General features: G+C 30.7%; 1 protein-coding gene across 1 annotated transcript; it reads right to left on the bottom strand.

The window, feature by feature from the left end:
- Nucleotides 1–295: 295 nt before the first annotated feature.
- LOC119611231 (guanylate cyclase 32E-like) lies at nucleotides 296–16,280 on the bottom strand (the record flags this gene model as incomplete). The annotated part of the gene is given in 14 exon segments (XM_037966747.1): nucleotides 296–412; nucleotides 414–769; nucleotides 917–1,079; nucleotides 5,523–5,729; nucleotides 7,526–7,718; nucleotides 7,852–7,992; nucleotides 8,519–8,702; nucleotides 12,035–12,204; nucleotides 12,493–12,803; nucleotides 13,030–13,127; nucleotides 13,378–13,444; nucleotides 15,426–15,543; nucleotides 15,833–16,014; nucleotides 16,128–16,280. Coding segments are annotated over 14 exon segments (2,460 nt in total), but the record flags the coding sequence as incomplete, so codon positions are not given.
- Nucleotides 16,281–16,487: the final 207 nt, after the last annotated feature.

Below are 16,487 nucleotides of genomic sequence, written 5' to 3'. Positions count from 1 at the left end.
ACATTTACACGATACACTCCTTATATTTTAAGAATAATTAGACCTAAAAATAAGTGCATACATACATGTAAGTACTAAGTAATAGATAGCAGTAGATAACAGTTCTACAATTATGTTTGGTTAAAGATAATTTACACATAAGGCTAACGGCAATAGAGCAAAAGAGAGAAATTAAATTAACACTTATTAGTACGTGTAGGTGTTCTAAGTTAAAAGGATAGTAACTAGTCGAATTAGTTTAACTATAGACGTTGTATATTGTTTTTTTTTTTTATAAAAAGTTCGTTGAATTTCTCTATAAACGAAATGTTATAACAGGTGCCGAACGTGGTCCTCGATGTGTGGTCGTTGTATGCGAAACACTTGAATTTAAGCGACATACACACAGATAACTATTATTACAAACTGTATTCGTTTTTATCCATTTGTTGTATGCGATGTGGCATCGAATCCACCGTTACATTATCATCCGAACGACGATTATATATACATTTAGTTTCACAACTACAATAGGCCGTCTTGATGTAACGTTGTCGACTACTCTGCTGGTTGGCTGTGTTTGAGAAACAGGAGCCACCACGTTGCAGATGCTTAATGTAACAGTGATTCATGATCGGATGTAAGGCCGCCGAACTGGAGGTAAAACTTTCCGTATCTACATTACTGATGAGGTCGGGAGCTGCGTCGTTAAGGACAACAACAGAGTTCTGTTGTAGTTGTTGTTCGGGAGTTTGACTGATTAGCCAATAGGTACGCATATCGCCTTGCCCTGGAAAGGTAAAATAAATGAAATATAAAGGGGTGATTAATACTTAGAAGAATTCTAAAATTTATATGAACCATATCAATAATATTATAGTTTCAAAAAGGTGTTACCTTTCATAACTTTGCTTAGATTTTATACTACGTCTTGAACTTACCTTTATGTTAATCAGTCCTCTTTCTATACAATGATATCCTCCTAAATTCTCCAATAATTGATACGTTTCCTCGGATATGTGAATTTTCATTGCATCTCCCGTGCTCTCCATACGTGAAGCTGTATTAACAGTATCACCAAAAAGGCAATATCGCGGCATCTACAACAAATTTGAGAGAATTTCAAAAGTTTTAAAGTAAATTTTTATCATTTAAAACATATCAAAAAATTGAAACTAAACTAGACTATAGACTAGATGAGACGAGAATAAATGGACTATATTACACTAGTCTAGACAGGACTAGACCAGACCAGATAGACTAGAATCGACTAGACTAGACAATAGACCACACACTTTACACTATATTATTGATTAGACTTTAGACTAGATAATAGACATAACTATAGACTTGACAATGGACTAGATTATAGAATCGTCTACAGACTATAATATAGACTAGACTATAGACTAGACTATAGACTAGACTATAGACTAGACTATAGACTAGACTATAGACTAGACTATAGACTAGACTATAGACTAGACTATAGACTAGACTATAGACTAGACTATAGACTAGACTATAGACTAGACTATAGACTAGACTATAGACTAGACTATAGACTAGACTATAGACTAGACTATAGACTAGACTATAGACTAGACTATAGACTAGACTATAGACTAGACTATAGACTAGACTATAGACTAGACTATAGACTAGACTATAGACTAGACTATAGACTAGACTATAGACTAGACTATAGACTAGACTATAGACTAGACTATAGACTAGACTATAGACTAGACTATAGACTAGACTATAGACTAGACTATAGACTAGACTATAGACTAGACTATAGACTAGACTATAGACTAGACTATAGACTAGACTATAGACTAGACTATAGACTAGACTATAGACTAGACTATAGACTAGACTATAGACTAGACTATAGACTAGACTATAGACTAGACTATAGACTAGACTATAGACTAGACTATAGACTAGACTATAGACTAGACTATAGACTAGACTATAGACTAGACTATAGACTAGACTATAGACTAGACTATAGACTAGACTATAGACTAGACTATAGACTAGACTATAGACTAGACTATAGACTAGACTATAGACTAGACTATAGACTAGACTATAGACTAGACTATAGACTAGACTATAGACTAGACTATAGACTAGACTATAGACTAGACTATAGACTAGACTATAGACTAGACTATAGACTAGACTATAGACTAGACTATAGACTAGACTATAGACTAGACTATAGACTAGACTATAGACTAGACTATAGACTAGACTATAGACTAGACTATAGACTAGACTATAGACTAGACTAAGACTAGACTATAGACTAGACTATAGACTAGACTATAGACTAGACTATAGACTAGACTATAGACTAGACTATAGACTAGACTATAGACTAGACTATAGACTAGACTATAGACTAGACTATAGACTAGACTATAGACTAGACTATAGACTAGACTATAGACTAGACTATAGACTAGACTATAGACTAGACTATAGACTAGACTATAGACTAGACTATAGACTAGACTATAGACTAGACTATAGACTAGACTATAGACTAGACTATAGACTAGACTATAGACTAGACTATAGACTAGACTATAGACTAGACTATAGACTAGACTATAGACTAGACTATAGACTAGACTATAGACTAGACTATAGACTAGACTATAGACTAGACTATAGACTAGACTATAGACTAGACTATAGACTAGACTATAGACTAGACTATAGACTAGACTATAGACTAGACTATAGACTAGACTATAGACTAGACTATAGACTAGACTATAGATTAGACTATAGACTAGACTATAGACTAGACTATAGACTAGACTATAGACTAGACCAACGGTTCCCAAATGGGGGTCCGCGGACCCCTAGTGGTCCGTAGTAAAATCCTAGGGGGTCCGCGAAGACGAACGAAAAAAAACATGAATATGTATGTACAAATATCTCCAATTTTTGTGCAATAATCCCAAATTTTTTTGTGACTTTTTGAATTTTATTGTTTCGGTTGTTTATCAGGAAGAAGCTAGGCCCTACAAATTTATTGTATAACTTTTATAAAGTAAAGTATTGCGTGATTTGTAATTTTTATTTCCTGTATATGTACTGAAATAATGGTTTTTATTTCAGACAAATAATACTCTGCCTTACAATTAAATTAGGGATACTGGTATTCCGGAGTTTGAAGTTCAATTCAAAGACAAGCTTATTACAGATTTAAGTTTATCAAATTGTAAGCAAAAGTGTTCTTGTTTGAAAGGACTAAAATTATATATATCCAAAACAGAGGTGACTCTTTATGCATCTCTTTATAAATATTCCAATCCGACTTGATACACAGATTTTATCTTGATTTTGTCGACCAATGCATATTATTAAATTAACATCAGAAAATCCATAGCGTTTCGGGTAAATATGTAGCCAAAAACCATGAAGTAAAATAATTCGTTGGTATTTTAAAATTCAAATTTAAGTTCCAAATTCACAGTACTTTAACAAAGAGTTCAAATCATATATTATGCGGATAACGCATTCCGCAACAACATAGAAGAAGTCCAACTTTCTTATATTATTTTCCCGAAAACATAGCTCACTTACTCAGTTCACCCTTTGCAATCGCAACAAATTTTTGAAACGTGACTCCTTAAGCACATGTGACAATATTTGATAAAGAAACCTTTTCGCTACCTTGAAGAAAAATGAACATGAAAGATCTCACGATCATAAAATTAAACATCATGTTAACATATCAACAAAGAAGTCATTCTATCTTTAAAACATGCAATTGAAAACCTATCTGAAATATTATATATTCTCAATCAGAGATGGGGGTAGTGCACTAATTTTTAACTATCACTAATTATTAGTGGTAGTTCAAAATTATTCACTACTTTTATTTATGTTTAGTGATGAATTGAAAAATATAAGCCTCATTCAATAATAGTGATAGTGATATTTAAAATGTTTAACTAAAAATAGTTAAAATATTTGTTTTTACAGCCTAGTGAAATAATTTTTTCTGCACTAAATTATTAGTTCAAAAAATATTCCTGCACTATTTTTTTTCAACAGAGAAATGTTTCACTCATTTGAAAGTTTAAGTTAATAGTACAGTCTAGAAATGGTTTAAGTCAACCAAAAACTCATTGGACGAATATAATTAATAAGTAAAACGTTCATTATTTACAAAGGTTCCAAGCTATTGCCTAAAAAACATCCAGTAACCACATCATTTTGGCAACTGGCAACGCAGATGACGTGGCAATCGAGGTACAAAATTAACCAATTAATTTAATTTACCGAGGAGAGTTCACCAATCCGCTAAAGAAAACATCGTTATACTTGAGCAGAAGAAGGCAAAAGTTTTGTTTCAACCATTTCTTTTTAAAGCATGAGATGTTGTTGGGATAACTGCATATGTAGGGTCTATCATAGTGCCATCGCTAACAAAATCTGTATTTTCCATTTTAATAGATGTACCTTTTAAAAAATTGAATCATTTATTGTCTTACAAATTCTTTTATCTTCATAAAAAAAATAGTGCAAAGAAAATTATTGAAGCCTTTTGTTAGTGACTGTTCAAATTTTTTAACTATTTGAGTGTAGTGCTTTTTTCTACACTACCACTCAATTGAGTTATAGTTAAAAAAATAACATTATCACTAAAAAATATTAGTGCTAAAAATATAAGCTTCACTATCACTAAGCTCCTGAAAATTAGTGAAAAATATATTTTTTGAAATAATATTTAGTGCTAGTTAAATATTGATTTAACTAATAATTTAGTGCACTACCCCCATCTCTGTTCTCAATATACGGGAATATTTTATAGATATGACATCGCTACATTTATTAGACCTAGGGATTAATGAACTAGGTAAATTTTCGGATGGACAATTATTTAGAACAATAAGATATCAAGATATGTATGGGGGTCCGCGAAATTAAATAAGTTCTTCAAGGGGTCCGCGCAGTAAAAATCGGTGGGAACCGCTGGACTAGACTATAGACTAGACTATAGACTAGACTATAGACTAGACTATAGACTAGACTATAGACTAGACTATAGACTAGACTATAGACTAGACTATAGACTAGACTATAGACTAGACTATAGACTAGACTATAGACTAGACTATAGACTAGACTATAGACTAGACTATAGACGAGACTATGAACTGGATAATACACTGTATGGAGTACTAGTTTACAGGCCGTACTATGGTTCTTTAATACAGCAATACATATTACTTACGGCCATACCTAAATAAAAGCGTTCCACTACTTGTAATTTGTTTTTGTGTTAATAAAATTGTTCTTGGATTCAACGCTTTTATTTAGGGCATGATCCTAGTATTCATTATATTCAAATATAATACTAAACTAACTAAATTATGGAAAATATGCTGTAGACATTCTAATGAATAATTCTAAAAAGTTAATTTATCATAAAATATGCATGTACAAACACATGTAAATATATCTTCTATACATACATATGTACGTATCTACACATTTACTTAACATACCTTTAAGCCCACTACACCAGCTGCACAGGGTCCAGAATGAACACCAATGCGTAATTGTAAAGTTTCAGTTGGTTTATGGCGTATTTTTAAATTAGCAACATTTTGCAATAAGTGCAATGCTAACGAGGCAATTTCTCCAACATGACGTTTGCCATTTCTCAATGGTAAACCAGAAACGACCATATACGCATCACCAATTGTTTCAACCTAAAAACAAATAAAGAAAGAGTAAATGGTAATATGAAAAAAGTATTGTTAGTTAAGTATGTATACATTATACCCTACACTGATATACCGAAAGTACATAAATCTATTGTAGAACGACCAACAATAATTAAGCTTTTCTAATATATAGACCGACTCTGATAAAATTAGATATAACGATTTTTTTAGATGAGTTTAATCTGATTTTGATAACGTCTTTTCTAAGTTTTATTGATTTGCGAAACATTTTCGTAAATAGGCCACATATGATGATCATAAAATGTACAATTCTGGAAAATTTATATACATATCTTCAGATTTCATTTAACTGCGATGTATTCCATTAAAAACTTTACGATGTTCTTATATTTTAATATGAAAATTCTACAATTTCCTGTTTTTCTTCAAAGAAAAAAAATTTTTTTTAAGGTTGCTTCTAGCAGACGTTAGTTGTTAAAAACATTTGGTTAAACATTTCTTGGCAGAACAATTTAATTTTTATTCTTAAACTCATAAAAAGAAATAAGATATAATTTTAGTAACTAATTACATATGCGTGTACATTATTTGAGTAATAATATTTATCTTTTAATATTTTTTTGAAGAATAAAGGAAGATAAACATTCCCCATAGGGTTTGATTTTTTACAAGAAACACTGCCCAAATACATTCTTACTTACTTACGTACGTATGTATGTGTACTATATACATATTAAATACAAATAAATACAATAAAAAATTGATATAAATAATCCCTCTACCACCTGCAGTGATGAGCCCAACGTTTTAATGGCAAAACCTCAAAAAACTTTCAGTTTTTAATTTCATAAAAAGTTTTTTATTTTTCATAAAATATTTTCCTATCGAAACTTATTTACATATATTGTAAGCGAAATTATATGATTTGAAATGCATACATATGTATGTATATATGAATGTATATTAACATAGAATTGCAGACTTTTCTTAAAATCATAAAAAAGTGAACAAGAATTTTTAAAAAGACAACAAACTTCAACACAAGTCACAGTAATCTCTTTCTTGTTAAAAAAGTGTATTTGATTTTATACTTCTGATGAATTCTTTGACCTTTTTACTTCCTGTAAAACTACAGACAGAACAGGTGTACTATGGTTTTGAGCAGATATTTGTAAAACCCAGTAGCTTCATAGTTAACAAAAATGTAGACTATAGACTAGACTAGACTATAGACTAGACTAGACTAGACTAGACTAGACTAGACTATAGACTAGACTATAGACTAGACTATAGACTAGACTATAGACTAGACTATAGACTAGACTATAGACTAGACTATAGACTAGACTATAGACTAGACTATAGACTAGACTATAGACTAGACTATAGAATAGACTATAGACTAGACTATAGACTAGACTATAGACTAGACTATAGACTAGACTATAGACTAGACTAGACTAGACTATAGACTAGACTATAGACTAGACTATAGACTAGACTATAGACTAGACTATAGACTAGACTATAGACTAGACTATAGACTAGACTATAGACTAGACTATAGACTAGACTATAGACTAGACTATAGACTAGACTATAGACTAGACTATAGACTAGACTATAGACTAGACTATAGACTAGACTATAGACTAGACTATAGACTAGACTATAGACTAGACTATACTAGACTATAGACTAGACTATAGACTATTCTATAGTCTACTATATACTGGACTATTGACTATATAATAGAGAACTCTTTCGTTCTGTTCTGTTTCAAATACTTAACATTTGAATTTTGCAATGTAATTTCATACCTTATAAACGTCATAGTTGTTAATTATTGAATCACAACAAGTATACAAATCATTTAACATTTCAATCACTTCAAATGGAGTACTGGTGCTGCACAATTCCGTAAAACCTACAATGTCACTGAACAATATTGTCACACAGTCAAAGCATTCAGCCTCAACAGGTTCGCCACGTTTTAAAGATTCTGCAACAGATCTGAAAACAAAAACACATACTGATTAAAATTTTTAAAGTATTGAGTACTATGCAATACCTGAATGAGTAATAAAAATTTGTGGGAAGGCACTTATGTGGGTGAAAGTATGTACATTTTAACTTAAATACTCACCTTGGCAACATTTGGTTTAACAGCATGTCAGTTTTCTTTTTTTCCTCATAAAGTTGTGTGGTACGTTCTTGTACTAATCCCTCTAAATTATATGCATATTTTTCCATAATTGAAAGCATGTTGTCAAAAATATTCGGTTTCCTGCAAAAACAAAAATTAGGAAACATTAATGAATATTTTTTAATACTTCCGGAAGTTATTTGTTTTTGTAAAGGTATAAAAAACAAAGAGTTTCATTGACATTGTAAATTTTATTCATTTGATCTTTAAGCCTTATAACTAAAACATTTTTGTCGATGAAAGTTGTAAAAACAATTAATTGTAGTCATAACAATTTAAATTTAGTGCTTTTATTGTTTAATAAAGCTTATTGAAATGTTTTAAATTCATTTGGTTGAAATTGTTTTTATGACTTCAAAAGAATAAGTTAATTAACCTGTTTATTAATTATTCTTAATAATAGAATTTGTGGTTTGACCTGAATATTAGTTTTTATTTCAATGAAAACAAAACAACTATTTAAATTAGTTATAAAAATAAACCATGAAATATTTAATAACATTTGCTGAATGGATAAACAAAGAAAACTTTGTTTTTATATAATTGCTGATAAAAAGTGTGTGCAGGAATTTTTTGATAAAATCTGATACAGATTTTTTTTACTTACAATCCAGCCTGCAGTTCTTTTAACTTCATGCGTACTAATCGTATATCAGGACGCAATTCTGGATCTTCTTCCCAGCATGATCTCAAACACTGGCGTACATAGTCCTGAATATCGAGTTGTGACAGTGATGGACGGAAGACACCATGATGTAATAATTCCGGTTGCTTAACAAATGTTATTATTTCTAAATAAATGAAAAGAAATATTAAAGGAAAAGAAAATGCATAAAAATGGTAAATGAATAAAAATAAAGCGTTGTAATAAAATACCGTTTATGATTAAAAAGGAAAATGTAATGGATTTTTCTTCATCTCAATTTTAAATGAGATACAAGATGATGATAAATATTAGGGCGTTCCAAATGACTAAAAAAGACAATCTCTTGAGACCCACTCAATATCTAAGACTATATTTTGACTACAGACTAGACTAGACAATGGACTAAACTATAGACTAGACTATAGACTAGACTATAGACTAGACTATAGACTAGACTATAGACTAACTATAGACTAGACTATAGACTAGACTATAGACTAGACTAGACTATAGACTAGACTATAGACTAGACTATAGACTAGACTATATAGACTAGACTAGACTAGACTAGACTATAGACTAGACTATAGACTAGACTATAGACTAGACTATAGACTAGACTATAGACTAGACTATAGACTAGACTATAGACTAGACTATAGACTAGACTATAGAGCCTAGACTATAGACTAGACTATGACTAGACTATAGACTAGACTATAGACTAGACTATAGACTAGACTATAGACTAGACTATAGACTAGACTATAGACTAGACTATAGACTACTAGACTAGACTATAGACTAGACTATAGACTAGACTATAGACTAGACTATAGACTAGACTATAGACTAGACTATAGCATAGACTAGATACTAGACTATAGACTAGACTATAGACTAGACTATAGACTAGACTATAGAACTAGACTATAGACTAGACTATAGACTAGACTATAGACTAGACTATAGACTAGACTATATAGACTAGACTATAGACTAGACTATAGAACTAGACTATAGACTAGACTATAGACTAGACTATAGACTAGACTATAGACTAGACTATAGACTAGACTATAGACTGACTATAGACTAGACCAGCGGTTCCCACCGTTTTTAGCTTCGGCGGACCCCTTGAGGAATTTAATTAATTTCACGGACCCCCATACATATTTTGATATCTTATTGTTATAAATAATTGTTCATCCGAAAATTGTCTTAGTCCTGGTCCTAAACACTATAAAATATTCCCGTACATTGAGAATGGTTTTAAATATAGAATGACTTCCAACATGATGTTTAATTTTATGATCGTGAGAGCTTTCATGTTCATTTCTCGCCAAGGTAGCGAAAAGGTTTCTTTATCAAGTATTGTCGACATGTGCTTAAAGAGTCATGTTTCTAAATTTTTTTGCGATTGCATAGGAGTGAGCTGAGTATGTAAGCTAAGTTTTCGGGAAAATATGTGAAAGTTAGACTTCTTCGATGTTGTTGCGTAATGCGTTACCCACATAAAATATGACCTGAACTCTTTGCGAATGTACTGTGAATTTGGATCTTAAATTTGAATTTTAAAATACCTACGAATTATTTACTGCGTGGTTTTGACTATTTACGCAAAACGCTATGAATTTTCTGATGTTGATTTAATAATATTGGACAACAAAATGATGTTAAATCTGTGTATCACGCCGGAATTGGAATATTTATATTTAAAATTAACTAAAATTAACTTTTGCTTACAATTTAAAAAATATTATGAAATGTGACCTAACTTCATATTCCGGGATACCAGTATCAGTATTTAATTCTAAGGCAAATCATTATCCGTCTGATATAGAAACATTTATTTCGATACATATACATTTATAAAAATTACAAATCACGTAATACTTTACTTTATAAAAGTGAAACAATAAATTTGTAGGGCCTAGCTTCATCCTGATAAACGACCGAAACAATAAAATTCAAAAAGTCACCAACAAATCTGGGATTATTGAATAAAAATTGTGTATTTTAGTATTTATGAAAAATTTGGAGATATTTTTAATATTTTCTAACATATAGAGAATATTTTTTATTCATGATTTTTTTCGTTCGTCTTCGCGGACCCCCTAGGATTTGCTACGGACCACTAGGGGTCCGCGGACCCCCTTTTGGGAACCGTTGGACTAGACTATAGACTAGACTATAGACTAGACTATAGAATAGACTAGACTATAGACTAGACTAGACTAGACTAGAGACTAGACTATAGACTAGACTATAGACTAGACTATAGACTAGACTATAGACTAGACTATAGACTAGACTATACGAGGGACTATGGACTATAGACTATAGGACTATAGACTTTAGACTATAGACTAGACTATGACTAGACTATAGACTGACTATAGACTAGACTATAGACTAGCTATAGACTAGACTAAGACTAGACTATAGATAGACTATAGACAGCCTCTGACTAGACTATAGACTAGACTATAGACTAGACTATAGACTAGACTATGGACTAGACTATAGACTAGACTATAGACTAGACTATAGACTAGCCTATAGACTAGTATATAGATAGACTATAGACTAGACTATAGACTAGACTATTAGATAGACTATAGGCTAGACTATAGACTAGACTATAGAATAGATATGACTAGAATATAGACTAGACTATAGACTAGGACTATAGACTAGACTATAGACAAGACTCATAGACTAGATATAGACGACTATAGCTTGACTAGACTAGAGACTAGACTATAGACTAGACTATAGACTAGACTATAGACTAGACTATAGACTAGACTATAGACTAGACTATAGACTAGACTATAGACTAGACTATAGACTAGACTATAGACTAGACTATAGACTAGACTATAGACTAGACTATAGACTAGACTATAGACTAGACTATAGACTAGACTATAGACTAGACTATAGACTAGACTATAGACTAGACTATAGACTAGACTATAGACTAGACTATAGACTAGACTATAGACTAGACTATAGACTAGACTATAGACTAGACTATAGACTAGACTATAGACTAGACTATAGACTAGACTATAGACTAGACTATAGACTAGACTATAGACTAGACTATAGACTAGACTATAGACTAGACTAGACTAGACTATAGACTAGTATAGACTAGACTATAGACTAGACTATAGACTAGACTATAGACTAGACTATAGAATAGACTATAGACTAGACTATAGACTAGACTATAGACTAGACTATAGACTAGACTATAGACTAGACTATAGACTAGACTATAGACTGGACTAGACTTTAGACTTGACTTTAGACTAGACTATAGGCTAGACTATAAATTCCTAGATATAACAGACCTCGTTGATAATTTGTCTCAGTATACCCTTTCTATTACAAAACATGTTTATTTGCAATTATTACAAATATCTCGTTCAGCAAGTAAAATAATAAAATTTATTATTCTCTTACCATCATGCGTATATGTTGTCTCACCCCAGGGTCCCTTGCGACCAATTATTTCATACAATACTATACCAAAAGAGTATACATCGCCTTTTTGGCTGCCACGCAACGGTGGCGATGGATCCCTTAAAATCTCTGGCGCTTTCCATAAAGCACGTTTCAATTCCATTTCTCGTCTTTATAATGACAAATAGATAACCAATGAAAAAGTAGAAAGTTAAAAATATTAATTTAAAAGGAAAACCAAAATTATATAAGAGATAACAGCAGTATAGAGGAAAATAAGTAAATAAAAAGCAATACTGTTAGAGTTATTTTTGTTTTCGTTGCAGAAATAATAAAATACATAATTGTAATTGAAATTTGGAAAAGTGAAAATATTTTGATTGCGTATATGTGTGAACTTAGAGTGGGTCAAGATTAAACTGTTACTTTGATTTTGGCTGAATTTTATTCTAACTTACTTCTGCGGCTCTTCTTGTCCTGCCTTAAATTCATGCAGACCAAAATCTGCTATTTGACACACCCATCTGGAATCGATTAAACAATTACTGGATCTCAAATTTCCATGTGAAATAATCTCAGAATCATGTAAATATATCATGCCCTTTAGAATATCGCTGACTAGTGAGGACACAAACATATGATCCAAATGTAAATCATCATTCGCTAAAACATCCTCCAGACTGCCACGGGCACAGTAGGTGGTGAAAATGACAACAGAGCCATGATCTATGGAGACACCTATGAAATTGATAATATTTTCGTGGCGTATCTGAAATTTGAGAAAAACAAAAGTTGTTATGAAATTAATTTGAAGTAGTGTGGCGTATGATTACTATTAATTGTATTTTTAATAATCATACGCCACCGGTGTGATTTGGTCGATGGTACATTTGAAATATTTCTTAAAATTAAAAAGCATATTGTTTAGTTTATTTCAATAAACATTTAAACATATAAATGATTGTTAATTTTTCTATTTTCTGTTTTTCACCCACCTCTCTCATTTGTTTCAACTCCTTGCGTATGGAACGGGTTATATCAACAGTCTTTTTATAAACTTTTTTCATGGCCACTATATTGCCACGATATAAACCTTAAATGAGAATAAATATATAAAAATATCATCATTAAATAATTTAAGAACATCAAAAACATTAACACAAAAGTTTTTTTTTTTTTAATAAAATAATTATATTTTCCAAACAATTACAAAAGTTTTTTGCTATAAATACAAGTGAATACAACTTAAGCAGATGATTGAATTATATTCTTTGAAAAATAAACCAGACCAGACTAAATCAACCAACCATTCACGCATTCATTCAATCGATCAATCAACCCACCTATATTTGTAAAAGCCTTTTTATTTGTATCGCCTCCGGTTAATATACTTTGACGGCATATTTGATACTACAAATAAAAAATGGTGATAATGGAGAGGAAATATGAAAAAGAGGAGATGAAATATACAAATATTGGTTAAAAGGAAGTAACTATGTGAATGAATTGATAAGTGTGTTTGTGCTGGGATTTTATAAGGGTGTGATATTGTTAAAAAGTATTAAAGTTTACTTGTAACGTTCAACCCAATTAAACGATGTATGACCTTAAGGCTTAAGAAAAGATATTTAACAATTAAGAAAAATATGGAAATTACTACTCTACTTACTAAGTAGTTATATATTGCCATATTTTTAAGTGGTAGCAATTAGTTAAAATAGGGTGTTAATAAGTCATAATTACTATATCACGTTTATGCCCTTTACGGCTGTACTTGGGAGTATGTTATGTATTTGTCTATGAAGCTCACGACTATATACCAGATTTAGTCGGGACTATAATATAGTAATAATAACTGTGACTTTGGAATATAGTTGATTAGACTAGGAAACATTTTTCTAGTAAAACATTGATATGATTTGATCAGACTTTGAGAAACTTTTCCGGCAAAACTTAATCAGACTCTGACTACTAAAAGGTTAATCAGACTCTGAGCAATATTTCTAGTTAAAAGTTGATAAGCTTTTGTAGTTAAAAGTTGATCAGTATCTAAGAAACTTTACTAGCAAAAAGTGGATCAGACTCTGACCAACATTTCCACTAAAAAGATGATCAGACTCCGAGCAACATTTCTAGTAAAAAGTTGATCAGACTCTGACCAACTTTTCTAGCAAAAAATTTTACCAGATTCTGAGCAACTTTTCTATTAAAAATTTGATCATACTCTGAGCAACTTTTTTAGTAAAAAGTTCAGAAACTTTTCTAGTAAAAAGTTCATCAGACTCTAAGCAACTTTTCTAGTAAAAAGTTCATCAGACTCTGAGCAACTTTTGTAGTAAAAAGTTCACACTCTGAGAAACTTTTCTAGTAAAAAATTGATCAGACTATAAGCAACTTTTGTAGTTAAAAGTTTATCAGAGTCTAAGCAACTATTATAGTTAAAAGTTGATTAGACTATAAGCAACTTTTGTAGTTAAAAGTTGAACAGTCTCTAAGCAACTTTTCTTGTAAAAAGTTGATCAGTCTCTGAGCAACTTTTCTAGTAAAAAGTTCATCAGACTCTGAGCAACTTTTCTAGTAAAAAATTGATCACACCCTGAGCAACTTTTTTTGTAAAAAGTTTATTAGACTCTGAGCAACTTTTCTAGTAATAAGTTGATCAGACTCTGAGAAAACTTTTCTAGTAGAAAGTTCATCATACTCTGAGCAACTTTTCAAGTAAAAAGTTGATCACACTCTAAGCAAATTTTCTATTAAAAAGTTGATCAAACTATAAGCAACTTTTGTAGTTAAAAGTTAATCAGACTCTACAGAACTTTTCAAGTATAAAGTTGGTCAGAATCTGAGCAAATTTTCTAGTTAAAATTTGATCAGAATCTGAGCAACTTTTTTAGTAAAAAGTTGATTAGATTCAGAGCAGTTTTTCTAGTAAATAGTTGATTAGACTCTCAGCAAAGTTGTTCAGACTCCGAGAAACTTTTCCAATATGACTTCAACAGATTCTGAGCAACTTTTATAGTAAAAAGTTGATCAACAAAACTTATCGAATTCTAGAAAAGTATTTTATATTTTTTTATTTCTGTTACTTTTAACAATAGTATTTCGCACCTTTCTTTTTAAATTAACCTTTAGTAATTATTAATAAATTAAATCAATTACAAGTTTCTTTACGAAATGGCTTTTATTAAAATCTCATTGCTCTTATGGTAAATTAGCTACTAAGCAAAAGATTACGTTGTTTACTGACATTAATGTAGTCTTAAAGTATTAATTTAATGACATTAATGGCAACTTGTTTACGTAAATTAAGTTGAACGCCATAGTAGAGAGACCAAGAGAGAGAGAGAGAGATAGAGTGCGAATGCAAATACGTTAAAGATAGAAAACTTACAATATTTTTATTTTTTAAATTATTATATTCACAATTATTGTCCACATTTATAATGGTCACATCTTTCATGTCAATTTTCCACAAGAGACCAGCTAATGTTTGTTCATAACGATAATGCCTGCAAAAGATGTGAATGAGTAGAAAATTTATTTTAATTTAAACTTTTATAAAGATTTTAACTAAAGAAGATATTAAAGAGCAAAATAAAGCAAATTTCCAACTAAAAACCTTGAACTAGTTGGTTCATATATAAAAATTTAAAGATAATACTAATTATGAAAATAAGACTTATCAAACAAACGTTTTGTTTCTAACAAAAAGATAGAAGTCTGAAGCAACAAATCAATAAAAAGAAATTCATAATACACAAGAAAGTTGAATATGTAAAATAAAAATATGTTCACTACTTAATAAGAAAAATGCCAGCTATTATTAGGAATAAACCAAAAAACGAGCCAGATGTTATATAGCGCCAATCCAATTTTTTCATACGACAAAGTTCACCATTAAAACCACACAATGGTTCAGCCAAGGGTGGTCGACCCTTAAGCCACTGAATGGGGCGATCAGTTTTAATATAACGAAATTCCTACAAAATAAAAAAATAAACTCTTAATTTAATACAACCTTTTTGAATTAAATTTCTCGGCAACTTTTTGTTTAGCTATTGAAATTGAATATTAATTTAATAAGTCTACATACCGGTATGGTAGATTGTTTATTGTACACGAAATAACCTACTGGTTGCATAGACATTTTTGCCAAAGAATTGGCAGCATTTACACTGTTCATATCATGCTGCAAAGTTATGACTGTATAGTTACCCTCAGCATCTCCATTGCTATCGATGTGTACCTGAAAAAGAATGAAAAAAATAAGCAAAATGGAATAAATAAATAATAATGACATGAGTGTACAATGTACATGTGTGTAAATAAAAGAGTTAATTTATGTCAGTGTATTTAATAGAAAAATAAACAAAATATTTTAATCGTATAAGAGGAGAAGGTTTAAATTTATAAATAAATAAAAAAGTTCTTTAATATTATTTAAATTTATTAG

Source organism: Lucilia sericata, unplaced genomic scaffold (genome assembly GCF_015586225.1).
Source record: "Lucilia sericata isolate MDLA Ls3-8-SP2 unplaced genomic scaffold, ASM1558622v1 Contig001394F_arrow, whole genome shotgun sequence".
NCBI classification, from domain to species: Eukaryota; Metazoa; Arthropoda; class Insecta; order Diptera; family Calliphoridae; genus Lucilia; species Lucilia sericata.
This window is presented reverse-complemented; position numbering and strand designations above follow the sequence as displayed.